Source organism: Balaenoptera borealis (assembly GCF_965194805.1).
Source record: "Balaenoptera borealis genome assembly, chromosome: 8".
Lineage (NCBI taxonomy): Eukaryota > Metazoa > Chordata > Mammalia > Artiodactyla > Balaenopteridae > Balaenoptera > Balaenoptera borealis.
In genome coordinates, this window is record NC_138865.1 from 66,147,417 (window position 1) to 66,164,605 (window position 17,189).

The 17,189-nt window shown below is 35.5% G+C and overlaps 1 protein-coding gene across 1 annotated transcript in view; it reads right to left on the reverse strand.

Annotated features, from left to right (window-relative positions):
• UHRF2 (ubiquitin like with PHD and ring finger domains 2) overlaps nucleotides 1-17,189 on the reverse strand; it is a 73,223-nt gene that overhangs the window by 46,656 nt on the left and 9,378 nt on the right. The window contains exon 3 of the mRNA XM_082404375.1: nucleotides 11,459-11,718. Within this exon, the coding sequence (XP_082260501.1) occupies nucleotides 11,459-11,718 (260 nt within the window). The remainder of the gene's footprint in view (nucleotides 1-11,458; nucleotides 11,719-17,189) is intronic.

A 17,189-nucleotide genomic window follows, 5' to 3' on the forward strand; every position in this document is an offset into this window, starting at 1 on the left:
CATAAGGGACTTGAGCATCCATGGATTTTGGTATGCGTGGAGGTCCTGGAACCAATCCCCCATGGATACCAAGGGAAGACTGTATAAACTTTCAGGAAACTAACATTAACAGAGGAACATGTTAAATACCACTACAGAAATGTAATCAGTAAAGTTCAGACTGTCCCAGCTGTCATGCTGGGATCTCCTTTCATTACTTCCTGCGTTGAATCCTATTTCCTGAGTACCATGTTTTCCTCTTTCTTGATTTAAGCCTTGAGTGGGGGTAGAAGTGATTAAAATGCTCTTTCATATAAATAAACCAATCCTCTTCTTCTCAGTTTTATTCCATATGCCTACGTCCAAAGTACCTGGTAAATCCAAGGTCTGAACCTTCCAAAGGTTCTTCGATGTCAATTTACTTGCTTGTTGTTGGCTTATCCTTAGGTTTCAGCTTTTTCTGGCCTAAGTTAGGCATCATTTACCCATTAGCTTCTTACCTTCCAAAATTTTGTTGCTTTCTCTTCTGTGTCTTACTTCTATCACATTTTTTTGTCCTCGGGGGTTTATGCATTTATTCTTTTACTGTCTTCTAGGAGGGTGTAAGAAGGAGTGGAGACAAACATGCAACTTAATCTGCCATGTTTAACCTGAAATCTTTATTCACCTTTAGTTTCATTTCTTACTACTCACCATATATCTCCTACACTCCAGCCATACTAATCTACCCTCAGGTAACCCCGTATTTTGTACCTCCTTAACCTTGGTATCCTGTGGTTCTCCTTCAGGAATACAGAAGTATCTTCTCTACCTTATAATCTCAGAACTTTAGGTACTCTAAATGCTAGTTGTGCATATTTCTATCACAGAACTTACACTATAAAATAGCAAGTTTTCATTGAGAAGCAGATACCACATTCAAACTTTAGTGTGTTTGGGATATACCAGGCCTACAGATGTTTGGAAACATGCAACTCATTAAATAGAAAAATCTTTTGTATAACTAAAGCTCTTAATAAAATGTAATAAACTGGGACCACTGTGTTTTAGGGTAGTTAAGTGGCAACAAAGAATTCTATACAGAGATAGTAAGAAAAAGGCGTTTTAAAGATAACGTTTTTGGATTTCTTAAAACGAAGAAACTTGTAGTTAGCTCCACTGTTACTTATACAAGTACGCAAGAGAAAGTCTTTTTAAGTATAGGCAGCCTCCAACACAGCATTCCCTGCCTCCCATGAAGTCTAATGTATGGCTGAAGATAACCACTGCAAAGTCTACAAATTGGTCCAAGCGCTGACTTCTTCCAGCATTTGCACTGGCGAACTGCAGGAGACTGTATGAAACATTTTGGGAAGTGTTGGAAGCTTGAAAAACTTCTAAAACAGGGCTCAAGATATCCCCAAAGACCTGAAGCAGAGAGGAAGGAACATACCGAAGCTGACTACACTGTGCCAAGAGCCAACGTACAGCTATGGAAGGATAAGACTAGGGTCCTTTTTTTCTCTTATTCTACATGACCTTCTGTTCTTAGAACCTGAAAGTCAAGGTATTACCCCACTACAGGTATAAGATTATTCTAGTTAGCTACTCTGCATCTTTGAGAATTTAGAAACACTTTGGTGTTATAAAGTCTATATTCTCAGATAAGCCTTAAATATCCTTAAGCTTATTTTCCCAGTAACATTTTCATTGCTCCAAATACTCTTTAGATGTCTTTTAGAGATATCCTTCAGAGTACATGCTTTTGATTATCCTGAACTATGTGACATTTTAGCAAAAACCAATTGTGTTTTCAATTAACAAATCATTGAGTAAAACCTGGGGAATTAAATTTCAGGGAAATTGATTAAGCACAATTTTTAAAACAGGTTTGTTATAAAATAGTAAAAGTGCATTTCCTTAGGTGACTTGTAAGCTAACTAATCATTTTAGAAGACTCAAACTGTATTAAGCAAAGTTCTATCACTGAAACCTTCCTTCAAAACATGGCTTCCTGGTGTTAAAATGCTTAAATAAGGACAACATTTACCTGGAGGCATGTTCTACTTTAGCAAATCTTTAATGTCATACTACATGCAAAAAGAAAGCATTTCTTAATCTAATAGATAACATTACTCAGTTTCACACCTTAAATGTAAAGCTTACTCACAGACAAAAAATAACTTACTTAAAACTGCTTACAGTAGGACTTTACATATTACATGGAAATAAATCTCACTTGTACAACATGTTAACAATGGTGTATAACTGTTTTAATAGTGGAAACAATGTAATCAGGTTAAAAGATACCTATGCCAAAGATAAATTATTTAAGAGTACTTACCAAAATAACCTGGCTTTATTAATAAATGAAAAGCAGAAAATTTCACTATTATTACTGGATACTTTTCAAGGTTATTGGGGGAAAAAACAGAACATGGTCAAGTAGGTATTTACAGATGAGGAAATTAAAGCTGAACAAGTTCAAAGAAAACAAAGCAAAAAACTCAACCGAAGACCTAGAATTCAAAGCAAATTCTGATTCTAATGACTAAAACTATAAAGCCTATAAGAGAACCAATGCTCTGTATACTTAATAGGCTCCTGGCTGCCTTTCTGAAAAGCAGATTCCTGGGCTCTACTCCAGGCCCACCCAATGCAGGGAGTGGGGGTGGGATTTGGTATCCCTCAGGAATCTGCATTATAAATATCGTACCTGGGTGAATCCGCAGTGTTGCTGACCATCGTTTTGAGAAACACTAATGTAAAGGAATGATGTATAAATTTGAAAAGGTGAAATCAACTGATATCTGTAGTCATTTTAACTGATACCTGTAATCATTTTTCTAAGCACCAAGTGATCTTTTAACACAAGAGAAGAGCAACAATAAAGTCAAAGATCTAACTTCTTCTGCCCTCCTTTTGATTATCATCCATTCAGAACACTGCAAGTCATAGAAAGAGGAAATATTCTAAGTCTTTGGCAAACATGTCAGTAACAACCAAAAAACAATGGGGGAGACTGGTCACTGCACCAGGGTTCTGAAACTAAACCTCTCATTTATAGCTCCCTACTCAAGATCAACATGACACTCTGATCTGATTTTTAAAAATCTTATTCCTTTTCTCCCATGAAAACCCAGACATCATTAAAACATTTTTGGGATTCCTTTAGAAATAGATCACATCAATACATTCAAGAAAATCAGTTTTGTTACTTTATAGAACAGCAACTTTTATCTAAAAATACCACTTGATTTTTTTCGAAATTGGTTCAGTGACTTCTATTTGCAGTAGCCATAATTAAGAATACTCAAAAGCATGCACCACAGGCTTAGAATAGCTCAAAAAATCTTAAAAGAATGCTGGCAGCAATGACAACATTATCCTAAGACGTTCGCCAGAAGAGCTTTTAATTGTAGCCTAGCGTAAGTTACCCTCCAAGTTCTAAGTGATGCTATGACATTTCCATTTGATCTCAATCCCATGGTAGAACATTGACACGCTGTTAAAAGCAGCAGTTTAACCTATTTGGTTTAAAAATCCTTTGAATACTAGCGAGCTATGCATTTTCCTTACAGAAAAAGACACACAGGTGTTTATTGATTTAAGGTTTCTGTTCTGTGACATAACTGGAGAGAATGACAGAAATTTTTTTAATTATGCAAACATAACTGCTTTATAATATTTTATATATACTTATTTATATATTAAGGTATTTTATAAGCATGCTTCTCTCAAAATGAGAGGTAGTATGGTAGAGTGGCTCTAAGTACGTGCTCTTCTGAATCTCAGTCTACCACTTATCACCTATTCAATACTAGGTATATTAACTTCTCTAAATCTCAGTTATTCCCTCTTTACACTTAGAAAAGTATCCACTTCATTGATTGTTTAATGAGGATTACATGAGATAATCCAGGAAAAGTACTTGTATAGTGCCTGGCACATAGTGTTGTTTTAACAAGAGAATTATTGAACCATGCTTTAAAAAGGGTACTTCAGAATAATCTACTAAAAAGTCAAAACAAAAAGAGTTTTTGTTTCTGAGGTAAACTGATTTCTATTTGAAATGTGAACACTATGGAGCATGAAAGATTATATAAGTAGTTTTCATGTCACTATGAAAACTCTCTCTCATGTTTAAAGATTTCAACTTTGCCTAGCCATAGACAATTCACTAAGATATGACACATAAATAAAATAACTTTCATAAGCATTTTCCCTCTTTATATATATATACTTCCTTGTTCAAACTACTATGTGCTTTCTAGCTTACATTTCTCTTTATAGAAATCAGCTCCAATTTATAAATCAAGGTCTCTAAATTAGAACACTAAATTTAATGAAGCAATTTAAAAAACCAAGTCACTGACAAGACTAGTATTCACCTTTTTAACTGACCTGTAAATGTACCTGTTGAATCCTTAGAAGAAGGTATATGGGGAGATTCTGAGATCTAGTTTAACCCTAAGCCCAATTCAGAAAGCTTGTCTTAGAACTATTGACTGATGCATTTAAGAGTCTAATTCAACAGGAAAGCCAGAACTAGATCTCAGAACAAATATTCAACTACTACAGAGTATTCTCCCCTACTCAAGAATTTACCAATACTTAACGGTTGATGGAGCAGACAGAAGAAATAAAGAATACTTTTTAAACAGTGGTTCTGGAGCTAATTCTGCAAATACTGCTCCCATGTTAACCTTTCCTTTTGTATGGTCTGGGTTGGGGTTTGAGTTCTTAAGAGGAAGTGCAAGTTTGGGGAATTCAGAGAAATTATCATCAAGTCAAAAGAAACATTATGTGAATGATGATATACTAAAATTGCCACAAAACTCAAAACAGAATATTTTAATTGGTTAAAAAGGAAAAAAAAGAATGTACCAATACAACATAAAAGATAAATTCTCCACAAACACATGATGGTCACTGCTTTCTATGTTAGCCAAGGTACAGATAAAGACTGCATTAGTGGAAAATGGTCCCTCATTTACATGATACAGATCATTTAGCTGGAATGAAATATAATTTCTTTTAGAAAAAGACTTAACTAATCATTTATGTATATGGAAACAAATGGAAAAATCAACAAGCTATAAGCCACCTATACAGGTACTAAAATAAAGATGAATACTCAGATTCCTCAGGTATTGTATATCATCTCCAGCCTTTAATATATTTACTATGTTTAAATTGTCATATCAACCCCTTTCCCCCATATTGGTTCTTAGTAGCAACTGATAAGGCTGTACAAAAGGCAATCAGTGAGTGGTTCTTAAACTTGAGTATACATATTAACCACCCAGAGGACTTATTAAAACACAGACTGCAGGGCCACCTCCAGAGAGCGATTCATTACATCCGGAGTAAGTACAAGAACTTAGATTTCTAACAAGTAATGTTGATGTTCCTGGACAGGACTATACTTTGAGAACCACTAGTCTAAGGCAGTGGTTCTCAACCATGGCTACACATTAGAATCACAGAGGAACTTTTGAGACAGCAATCCCCTGAGGTCCCAAAGATCAATCATACAAGAAGTTCTGGGGGTGGGTCCTGGGCACTGATATTTTTAAAGCTCCTTAGACAACTAATGTGTAGCTAGGGTTGAGAACTGCTAATTAAGAGGAATCTAAACCAAATCCACTAAGAACAGATGTTTCTTAATACAAAAGCAGGGTAAGGATTTAAGCCTTTATCTGTTGATAAAGCAGCCAAACGATGAGTAAAGATTAAATTCAGTAGTGTGGCCTCAGTTGCTTACATACCCAGGGTTTAACTCAAAGTTGTATAAGTGCTGTCTGCTTTAAAACCCAGGCCAAGTCTAAAGCAAGTCTTTAGGTCATACAAAATCGTTGACCTTTGAAGTCATGTAGGCTATTACCAATTACATGTACCCTGTTTAAGGCAGAGTGGCAATAATGCATATTGGTTAACCCTTAAGCTCTGGAGTCAGACAATTTAACAGATGTTACCTCTGGCAAGTTATGTAAGTAAGCCTTGGTCTCTTCATATGGGAGTTAATGTAACTAACATTATAGTTATTCTAAAGATTACATGAGCATTCATGTAAGAAGTTAGCTCAGAGTCTGGCATATAAGAGTTAATGTGATTAAATAGCTGTAAGCTATGCTATAGACATATTAACCTACCAGAAACACTAAGGTAATGATTGCCCCTTTCCCAGTCTACTTCCCTATCAGTCAAGATCATGGCTCATCACCACAATTAGCTTCAGGATCTCTACTCTCAGAAGACTGCAGTCACAGATTTGTGAATTTAGATGTTCAGGACCCTTAACATTTTTAAACCTTAAATAACTACAGAGAGTAACTAACTAATGGGAATAAAGACAACTTTTAGAAAGCTATGGAAATATACAGTACAAGCTTACTATGAAATAAGGGAAAATTTGATGTTCTTTTTCTTTAATTCACCATTTAACCACTCCATGGGTTTATAATTGCCTATATTACCTTGACATTTGCTCACTTCTGAATCCCCTTCCCTTTCGTTTTCTGCCCAAAATACCACTAAAAACAAAAGTTTCAAGCAGGCGTAGTCATTCTCCAATAAACACACTTTAGGGGTGTGGTCATTTTGTGATGTATAAATACTGAATCACTATGCTGTACACCTGTAGCTAACATAATGTTGTAGGTTAATTGTACCTCCTATACTATAGGATGGCTCTAATCAAAAAAAGTTTTGGTGAGAATGTGGAGAAATTGGAACCCTCATACACAACTCATGGGAATGTAAAATGGTGCAGCCACTTTGGAAACAAGTCTGGCAGTTCTTCCCAAGGTTAAACATAACTGCCATACAACCCAGCAATCTCGCTGCCACATAACATGCCAAAAAACCAAAACAAATGCCTACACAAAAAAATAGTACATGAAGGTTCCTAGCAGCAAAAAGTAGAAAACACCAGTGTCCATAAACTGATAAATGGATAAATAAACAGTGGTAATATGGAGCATTATTTGACAATAAAGGAATATGGTACTGATATAAGCTCCAACATGGATGAACCTTGAAACATTATGCTAAGTGAAAAAAGCCAGTCACAAAAGACCACATGTTATAGGATTCCACTTATATGCAATGTCCAGAATAGGCAAATCCAGAGTCAGAAGATTCCCGATTGCCTATGGCTGAGAGGGGTTGGGGGAAGGGCTGGTGGGGGTAGGGAAACAGGGAGTGACTGCTAATGGGTACGGGGTTTGTGGAAGACCAAAATGTTCTAAATTAGATTGTGGTGACTGTTGCACAGTCCTGTTAATATACTAAAAAAACACTGAATTTTACACTTTAAATGGGAGAATTGAATGCTATGTGAATTATACCTTAATAAAGCTGCTTTTAAGAAGTTAAAACTTTACAGAAGATTTAAGAATCCGTTGGAATCTAAATCTCTAAAGTCTAGATTTAATATTTGTACTACTAGCTCTTTCTCCCAAAGTACTTACTGGATTGGTTTAATTCTAAAAATACAAAGCCCTTGCTAAGGCAAGGGTGATGACAGATGAATAGTATAGAATAGCCATCATGAAAAAACAAAACAGAACAAACCCACATATATGTTCTTTGTAGCAGGCACTTTGATGTTAACTCCACAATTCTGCTTTATATTATTTGCAGTAGGAAGCTCTCAATTCAGTCTATGTTCATCAAGGAATCTATAGAAAAGGGACCCCTGAAAACAGTAAAACTCTTAAACCTTAAAACATTTCAAACAAATCTCTTAACATAACCTGCTTTTTATGCACTTAGAATATTTGTATCTATAATTTTGAGAGGAAAAATGGAATAAGATTAGCAAACAAATGATTTCACTGAGATTCTAGAACAATATCAACTACTAGATTTGGCTTTTGGGAGTGTTGTTTTGTGGAACACATCTACCTAATAAGTAACATCATAAATCTGTTATACGTATCACTCCTCACAGATTAAAAATTGTTTTTAACTCTGCTCTGACTGGAGTGGGGATTGAAGATGCAGAGTAGTATACCTACTTATATTGTTCTGAGACAGCAATGCTTTTAATGAAATTCATTTCAAAGACTGAGAATTCATTTGGTCTGGTTAATATACTAGGACCTGTAGGTCACTATAAAAGTAACTTTTGAACAGTGCCATTTTAAACTGACAAACACTGCATATCCCAGAAGAATTCCTCGGACAGGTTCCTTGGCCCCATGTACAATACCTCTCTGCACTGGCTAAATGACAGGCTGTTCAAAACGCACTGCTGCACTCAGAGTTTGGAGACAATTAAGCAGATTACTTTAACTTAATCTATGAGAAAAATGAAGTTAATTCATTGAGAGAAATGTCAGTACTAAATTAGAATCATAAATGGAATGGAATGGCAGCCTATATGTACTTAAAGTCTATTAACTACAAAAAAACTGTCTCACAAATACTGTTTTGGAAGTAAAAAATTAGAGTGACTGGATTAATGACTTCTAACTTTATTTCCCTTTGCAATGTAACATTTCTAGTAATTCCCCCTGTCTAAGGTTGAAGATAGCCAACACTTGTTTTTGTCTCCTTCTCAGTGCAGACCATTCTCTATCTTTAGAGATCTGACTGGTAGGAAGTTTATGTTATCCTGAAACGTACCTTCTATGTTGTACAGAACTTTCACCCAGAGCTTTTAAAATATGAAAACTATCTTGATCCCAGTCTTTTCAATGTAAATACTTAGTTCTTTTAGCTATTCTTCATGTTGATTTTACATTTTGACTTCTACTCTAAAGATGCACCAGGTCCTGTTGGTATTATTCTTAAAGCACGAAGATGGAAAACAATATTCCAAGTAGAGAATAACCAGCCCAGTAAAACGGTAGCACCACCAGTCTTGTTCTAGATATCTTACTTCTAATAAAACATCCTACAGCGTAACTATTTGATAGCTACATTCTATTGACTAAGTTGGAGCTTACTACTCAATAAGAATCTATTACTACTGCTAAGCCACATACTCCACAATCTGTCTTCAATGCATCCTCCGTCCAAGAACATAAGAACTTGTTTAATAAGTTACTGAAATTAACACGAACTTGACTATAGCTTTTAACTTTTCTGATAACCGTGAGGAATGAAACTTTAACAGGATTCTTTATCACATCCATATGGGATCATGATTTTTTCTAGATGCTTATACCAGCTTTTTGTTATCTGGGACTTTTATCCAGAAACTCATCTATTTTATTTATTTCATACTTTACTCTGTATAGTCCTTTTCTCTTTTTGAAGATATGAATGACATTTACTAAGCTTCTGATATCTTATGTCTCAAAGAAAGTTCAGCTACCATATCTTTAAATTGCCAGCACTGAAACAATTCCATCATGTAAAATTATTTTGGACAGATAATTTTAGTCTTCTCATGCATGTTGGGTTTAGACTAACATTCATTCTAATCAACACAAACTTCTTCATTAAAAAATAACCAGGGCTTCCCTGGTGGCACAGTGGTTGAGAATCTGCCTGCCAATGCAGGGGACAAGGGTTCGAGCCCTGGTCTGGGAAGATCCCACATGCCGCGGAGCAACTAGGCCCGTGAGCCACAACTACTGAGCCTGCGCGTCTGGAGCCTGTGCTCCGCAACAAGAGAGGCCGCGATAGTGAGAGGCCCGCGCACCGTGATGAAGAGTGGCCCCCACTTGCCACAACACTTGCACAACTGTGCGAGAAAGCCCTCGCACAGAAACGAAGACCCAGCACAGCCAAAATAAATTAATTAATTAAAAAAAAAAATGATTTACTTAAAAAAAAAAAATAACCAAATAAACGCTAAGATATTGTGATTTATGTTCTAACATTGTACCAAACTCAGGTCTATCCCTTGGAAAGTCTTATTCCAAAACCAACCAAGAGCCCCTAAAACTGTAAAAAATTTAATAAGCCTTAGTTCACTTAGTGTTTAAAGCTTCTTACCCTATTTCTACACTGTGCCATTCTATACAATTTTTTTTTTTTTGGCCAAATAATAACTCCTTTATTGGCCAGAATCAGGTCCCAGGTAGCAGGTTTCTGAGTTATTTCTTCTTTTCTCCAAGAAATAGAATAAAAACTTGAAGCAAATCAAGAACTCTACTTGTTGACAGCCGATATACAGATAGCTTAAGTCCTCCACTCTTGTTTCTTTGCCATGGTATTCATAAACCCAGACACTGGTTACTATTAACACATCAACTCCAATCCCTTTCTATCCCAGGCTCGATTTACCAATATTGCCAGTTCTGGCCAATCCCAGATCTTAATACTCACTTTAGTTGTTGGTTCTATTATCATCTACTATGGTAAAAAACAGTATGATTGCACATTTGAAATAAGCCATGTTGGCAAGTTAACTACAACCATAAGAAGTATCAGAAAAGATGAAAGGGATCTACTTTTGACCCCTTTCCAGGTATCCTGGAAATCTGAGTTGACACCAGTCTTTTATACCATTTTTGTTAAGAAAAATCAAAACCATTTTAGGATCTTGAACTCACACCTGATAAAGACTTGGTTTCATACTTTCTATACATATTAAAATGTCACTTGAATGAAGACAAAGATCATTTAGTGTTGAATAAACACTAAATCTTTCCCCATAGTAACTTTTATACTAGGATTTTGAAAATAGGTAAGGAAAATAATTCAGTGTTAAAGTCTAAGCCGTCAAAGCAAGTTCTTAATACTGTTATCACATGAACATTTAAAAACATTTTGTTGTATAAAATAGATGACTAATAAGAACGTGCTGTATAAAAAAATAAATAAAATAAAATTCAAAAAAAAAATTTTTGTTGGGAGAGAGGGATTGGGAAGTGATTGCCGAGCATATAGTTTTTTGGGGGAAAATAAAAATGTTCTAAGAATAGTGTGTGATAATGCACAATGCTATGAATATATTAAAGACAGTGAATTGTACCCTTTAAATGTATAAATTTTATGTGAATTATCCCAATATTAGCTTTTAGAAAATATTTCAACCTCATTCTAAAGGCTATTACAGGGACTTCCCTGACCGTCTGATGGTTGAGACTCCGCACTTCCACTGCAGGGGGCATGGGTTCGATCCCTGGTTGGGGAACTAGGATCCCACATGCCCCGCGGCATGGCCAAAATAAATAAATAAATGAATGAATGTTATTACATTACACACTATTATATACTTTCTAGAATATTATTAAAATACATAGCAAAAACCCTAATAGAGGACCAGACAAAGAGAAACCCTTACATGTTGAATTAAGCCAGGTATTAGGATACCCAAAACAACAAACCACTTAGGAGCCAGATGCTAAATGTTGAGGAGCTCTTATTATATTACAACCACTAAACAAACAAAAATAAAAACAAATGGTACTAGACTGAACATGACCCCTAGATGATTTCTTCTGAAAGACTATTATTTGAAAACAATCTTGAGATGAAAGATTTTGCTTCTACAAACAAAAACATGAATGAAGTCCTCAATAGCATGAGCACTTACTCATCATACTCGATACGATAAATAACGTCTTCATCAGCAGCAACAGAGTCTGAATTAGACGTAGAGGGTACATGGTCCAATTTATTTGTGTTCTCTTTGGAATTATGATTTATATTTCCATTAGTCCTTTTATAAGAACTGCCATTCTTCAGTGGAGTTTTGCCACGTGAGTGTCCATCAGAAGCTCTAGTAACACTATGTATACGTGCTTCAAACCAAGCACCAAGGGCAACATCTCTGGCATCCACCAATTCATTTACCTAAAAGAAAGTTTAAAATTAGTTAATGAAGCGTAATTTCATCTACTGCTTCAAAAACATTAATATAACTCAAGTTATTTTGAGGGTTATCATAGTTAATATTTGCAGATATTCATGTTTAAAGTAATTTCAAAGATTAGAACGAAACTATTCTTTTTGGATTATACTGTCAAATCTGTTATTTACTGATATGAAAATTAACTTTCCTCCCAATATTCTTCAATGAAATAGGTATTTTCTTTAACTATTCCTTACCCATATCTATATTAGACCTTTAAAATATAATTCTTGTGTACCCAAGAGTCATTCTGGCATGTCATTCATTAAGAATGTCACTAACAAAAAGCCACAACTTTGAAGTATTATGACTGTGATATTAATTTGTTCCATTAATTTCTTCAGAATCCTACAGATAATTTAGTCAGTCCAACCAGAAAACACAGTATTAAACAGAAAATAAAACTCGAAAACGAGGGACTTACGCACATGTACAAAGGAAAGAATCTAGTGAACCTACCTATACAGAATGGAGATAAGTTCCACCAACAGCAAGTCACTAGCAAATGCATTATTTTAGTACCTCGAAGAACAAAGAAAATATAAAGAGAACAGAGCTATAAAGATGCAAAATGTATGTAGTCAACTCTAGTGGATGATCCAGAACTAAACCATACAATCTAACAAAAGGAAAACAGGGTATTAGAAGACAGGTATACCAGAGAAATTTAGAGTTACCTAAGGAATCGCGTTTAAAAAAAAAAAAAAATCCTGTCCTAAAAAAGCTGAGGGAATTGGTCTAAAGGTCAAAGCCCTTTCAGGAGGGACAACCAAGAGACATCCCTTCAACTTTTAAAAAAGTCTTTAAAAAGAAAAAAAAAAAATTCCTGTCCTAAAAAAGCTGAGGGAATTGGTCTAAAGGTCAAAGCCCTTTCAGGAGGGACAACCAAGAGACATCCCTTCAACTTTTAAAAAAGTCTTTAAAAAGAAAAAAAAAAAAAAGACATTACTAATACAAGATCATTACCTAATCAAGCTAGCTCTTCCTGAGGGTCTAAGACCACTTAAGTTATCCAAGAGAATTCTGACAGATGGTATCACATGGGGTAGGGGTGCGGGTGAGTATGTACTAAAGTTAATACCCATATACCAGGTATTATGCAAGGCTCCTTTAGTTAGGCTTGTCTAACTAACCTTAATAATTAATAAATCATATTTTACAGGGTAAGGAAACAAAGGCTCTGACAAGTTAACTTGCTCCAAATGAAAGTTAATAAAATGTAAAACTAGGATTTGAAGACACCTTGACCTTAAAGCTTATGTTTTTGCTACTATTCATTACTATACATTTTGTAAGGCTATAGCTACCATAGTGATTCCTCTGATGGATGGATCTCAGCAAAGTTGATTGAAAACATTCTGGAAAGAACTGACCATTCTCGATGCCATTAGGACATTTGTGATTCTTGGGAAGAGGTCAAAATATCAACATTAATAGGATTTAGAATACACTGATTCCAACCCTCATGGATGACTTTGAGGGGTTCAGGACTTCAATGTGATGGAAATAGCAAGAGAACTAGAATTAGAAGTGGATCCTGAAGATGTTGGTGAATTGCTGTAATTTCATGGTAAAACTTGAATGGATAAGGAGTTGCTTCTTATGGATGAGCAAAGAAAGTAGTTTCTTGAGATGGAAGCTACTCCTGCTGAAGATGCTGCAAAGATTGTTGAAACAGCAAAGGATTTAGAATACTATATAAACTTAGTTGATAAAGCAGTGGCGGGGTTTGAGAGGACTCAACTCCAATTTTGAAAGACGTTCTACTGTGAGTAAAATGCTATGCAACAGCCTTGTATGCTACAGAAAACTTGTTTGTGAAAGGAAGAGTCAATCTATGTGACAAAGTTGTTTGTGAAAGGAAGAGTCAATCTATGTGACAAAGTTGACAAAGTTGCTGTCTGATTTAAGAAACTGCCACAGCCACCACCACCCTGATCAGCCAGTGGCCATCAACACGGACGCAAGACCCTCCACCAGCAAAAAGATCACGACTTGCTGAAGGCTTAGATGGTTATTTTTAAATAAAGCATTTTAAAAGTAAGGTATGTACATTTTTAAAAGAAATTATGCTGTTGTACACTTAATAGGCTATAGTATAGTGTAAATGTAATTTTTGTATGCACTGGAAAACAAAAAACTTGTTTGACTTCTTTACTGCGATATTCCTTTTTGCGGTCGTCTGGAGCCAAACCCGTATTATCTCCAAGATATGCCCGTAGCCACATTTAGAGAAGAGTCTTTCATGTCCAAGTGTTTGATAAAAACTCAAACAAACAAAAAAACCCCAAGTACGGGAGGCAAGGAAAAATCATTAAAAAATAAAACAGTACCAAGAGCAAATACTAGAGAAATTACCATAGCTAGCTGTAGCACTTTGTATGTTCTGTGGAAAACTGAGGTTTATCTGCAGAGCTTGTGTGTTTAAGCCCTTGCTTATCACTTACTAGATGTAACCTTGAACAAGTTACTTAACCTGTCCCAGCCTCAGCTTCTTTTATAAAGTAACATACTTTGCAGTAATATTGAGATTAGGTGACAAATCTGTATGATGTGCCAACCTAGCAAGCATATAGTAGGAAGAAATGAAATAACTCTCCTTCCACTAAGTATCAACATATGTCCTATGTTAAAACTTAATTAAAACTCATAGTATGGTCTTATTACCATACCATGCTTATTTAGTAAATACATTAGCCATTTAACGTTATATACGTTACCTCCTTTAAAAATTACAATGCAACGCCATTCTTATTTTCCAATTAGGTTCAAAAGTGAAATACACTTGCCCTCAGAAGATACACAGCTAGAAATGGGAGCTAAGTTGATAAAGGTTTCTCTAACTCTGAACATGATTCTCTCATTATACCGTGTTTCTTCAGAGTTACAAATCAAAACACAATATGGTTCCATTTATATAAAGTTCAGAAAGAGGAAAATTAGGGATGCATACATAGGTTAAAGGTTATTAGAGGTTAAGTGTAATAAAAGGTTAAAGTGGGCTTCCATGGTGGCGCAGTGGTTGAGAATCTGCCTGCCAATGCAGGGGAAACGGGTTCGAGCCCTGGTCTGGGAAGATCCCACATGCCGCGGAGCAACTAGGCCCGTGAGCCACAACTACTGAGCCTGCACGTCTGGAGCCTGTGCTCTGCAACAAGAGAGGCCGCGACAGTGAGAGGCCCGCGCACCGCGATGAAGAGAGGCCCCCGCTCGCGGCAACTAGAGAAAGCCCTCGCACAGAAACGAAGACCCAACACAGGCAAAAATAAATAAATAAATTTATTTTAATAAATAAATAAATAAATAAAAGGTTAAAGCTAATAAAAAGTAAAGAAATGACTACCATAGAAGTTTGCGTAGTAGTTACAACTAGGGAGGAGGGAGTTTAATAAAGAGGGGCACATGAGAAGCTCCTGGCGTACTGCTGTTCTATTTCTTAATTTGAGTGGTATTTATGGACACTGACTTCATAATATCTTGTTAAGTTCTACTCTTATTTGTTGTCTATTACATTTCATGATCAACAAGGTTAAATAGAGCAGCACTGCACTATAGACAAAAGACAGGAAATATAAGAAATCCATGATTTTTACTTAGTAATTACTGATAATTTTCCTCTTTATTTGCTACAATAAGCATAGACATGTAAAAAGTTTTAACAGTGCCACACACTTAGCTAAACCCTAAAAGCTTACTATCATCATGCTAAACAGTTATTATTTAAGCCAGAATGAGTCATTTCAACAGTAAGATCTGATGTGAGTCATACAAAGCTTCCACATCTAAAAACCAGAATTAAAACCAATTTAGGCATCAGAGGTCCACCTGGTTTCAGAAAATAAATTGCTTCCTAGAGTGTGGTTCAATGTGTTGTACAATGGGAATGGATGGACCCAGCCTCTGCACAATCTTCCACAGACTTTCTAAACATGATAGTGATATCTGGTTTTTTACAACATGTGAGAAGCTATCTGAAATTGACCAAATATCACTCAAAGTTATCAAATAGGGCAAAACAAGACTGATATTGGATAACAACTTCAGATTAAAATTTCATCTTAAAGTTTAAATGTTTACCTATGTCTGTTTTGAGTACACTACTTTGAAAATCCACTTTTTGTGCCTGCTTATCATGAGGTCCAAAAATATTCTTAAGCAAAAGGAAGGGAAAGCCTCCAAATCTGTTTGCTCATCCATAAAGAAAAATCTTTATAAAGCAAAAATTACATAGGCAAGAATTCATGAAGAGGAAAAAAAAAACCTCCCAATTTTTAAATGATTCAGACACAATTTAATGAAAGTTTGATATACCCACTATTCAGAGACTCGCTCTAAGGAAAAGACAAAATTCAAAGCAAACTCAAAATAAGTCAAAAGTAGAAGCCTCTGAGCATTTTCAGGCTAGCCCAAAAGAATATCTAATATAATTATGAAGGCAGAGGGCAATATCATCTGTTTACCTCATTTCTAGTACCTAGTACAAATATACACGAAATATCTAAATACTCAATGAATGGATTATCCAGAAATAAGCCCTTCTATATGAAAAAGTCACTAGTCAAAATTTCAAATATCTATGACAATTACCGAGGTTCATCCAAAAAAGCAAGTAAGTTTGTGTTAGCCTCTTCAACTAAAGAGGAAGGTTAAGTGCAGCTTTGACTAAACATATTACTTTACAAATAACAGTAGCCTTTTGAGAGTTTACATGCCAGGTTCCAAGTGTATTTCTAAATGAGGAAAGGGAGACAATGTACTTACTTGCCAAATTTGTCAAACTCAGAAAGCGGCTGAATTGAAATTTGAAACCAAGTCTGACAACAAAGCTCAAGTCCTTAACATCTATGCTATATATTAATATGAAATATAAGAGATGTTTAAAAATCGAAACAAAACCAAGTACTAGAAATAGGTGACAGCCAAAGTGCTAACACTGCAAATAAAAAGCGAAGATCTGCTAAGAGAAGTAGTTTCTCATGATGTTTGTCTGAATTAGTTTGGGGGAGGGGACACAACTGGGTATTGAGAAGTGTGCTAAACAGAGAATTTAAATCGACCTTAACTACTTAACCTTGATTAATCTCAGATCTGCAGATTCATAAGCTGGTCCTCCTATGAAAACAAATTCATACCTACATGGCCCAAAACAAATCAAGTCAAAAGTAGCAGCTTCTAAACTGTTGCCCTTAAAAGTTAAAATGTAATAATGTAAGCTTAATATGGACACAGATGGTTACATATTTATAGATACATGGATATACAGGAGTTATTATACATACTACATGTATTTCCTTGCTCTGTCAGCTGAGGGCCCTAAAAACAAGAACACCCCAGTAGCAAGGAGCACCTAGAGCCCAGATCTTAGTTTCCAATACCATTCTCCAATTACAGGAACCAAGGCTCCTTGGAGAAA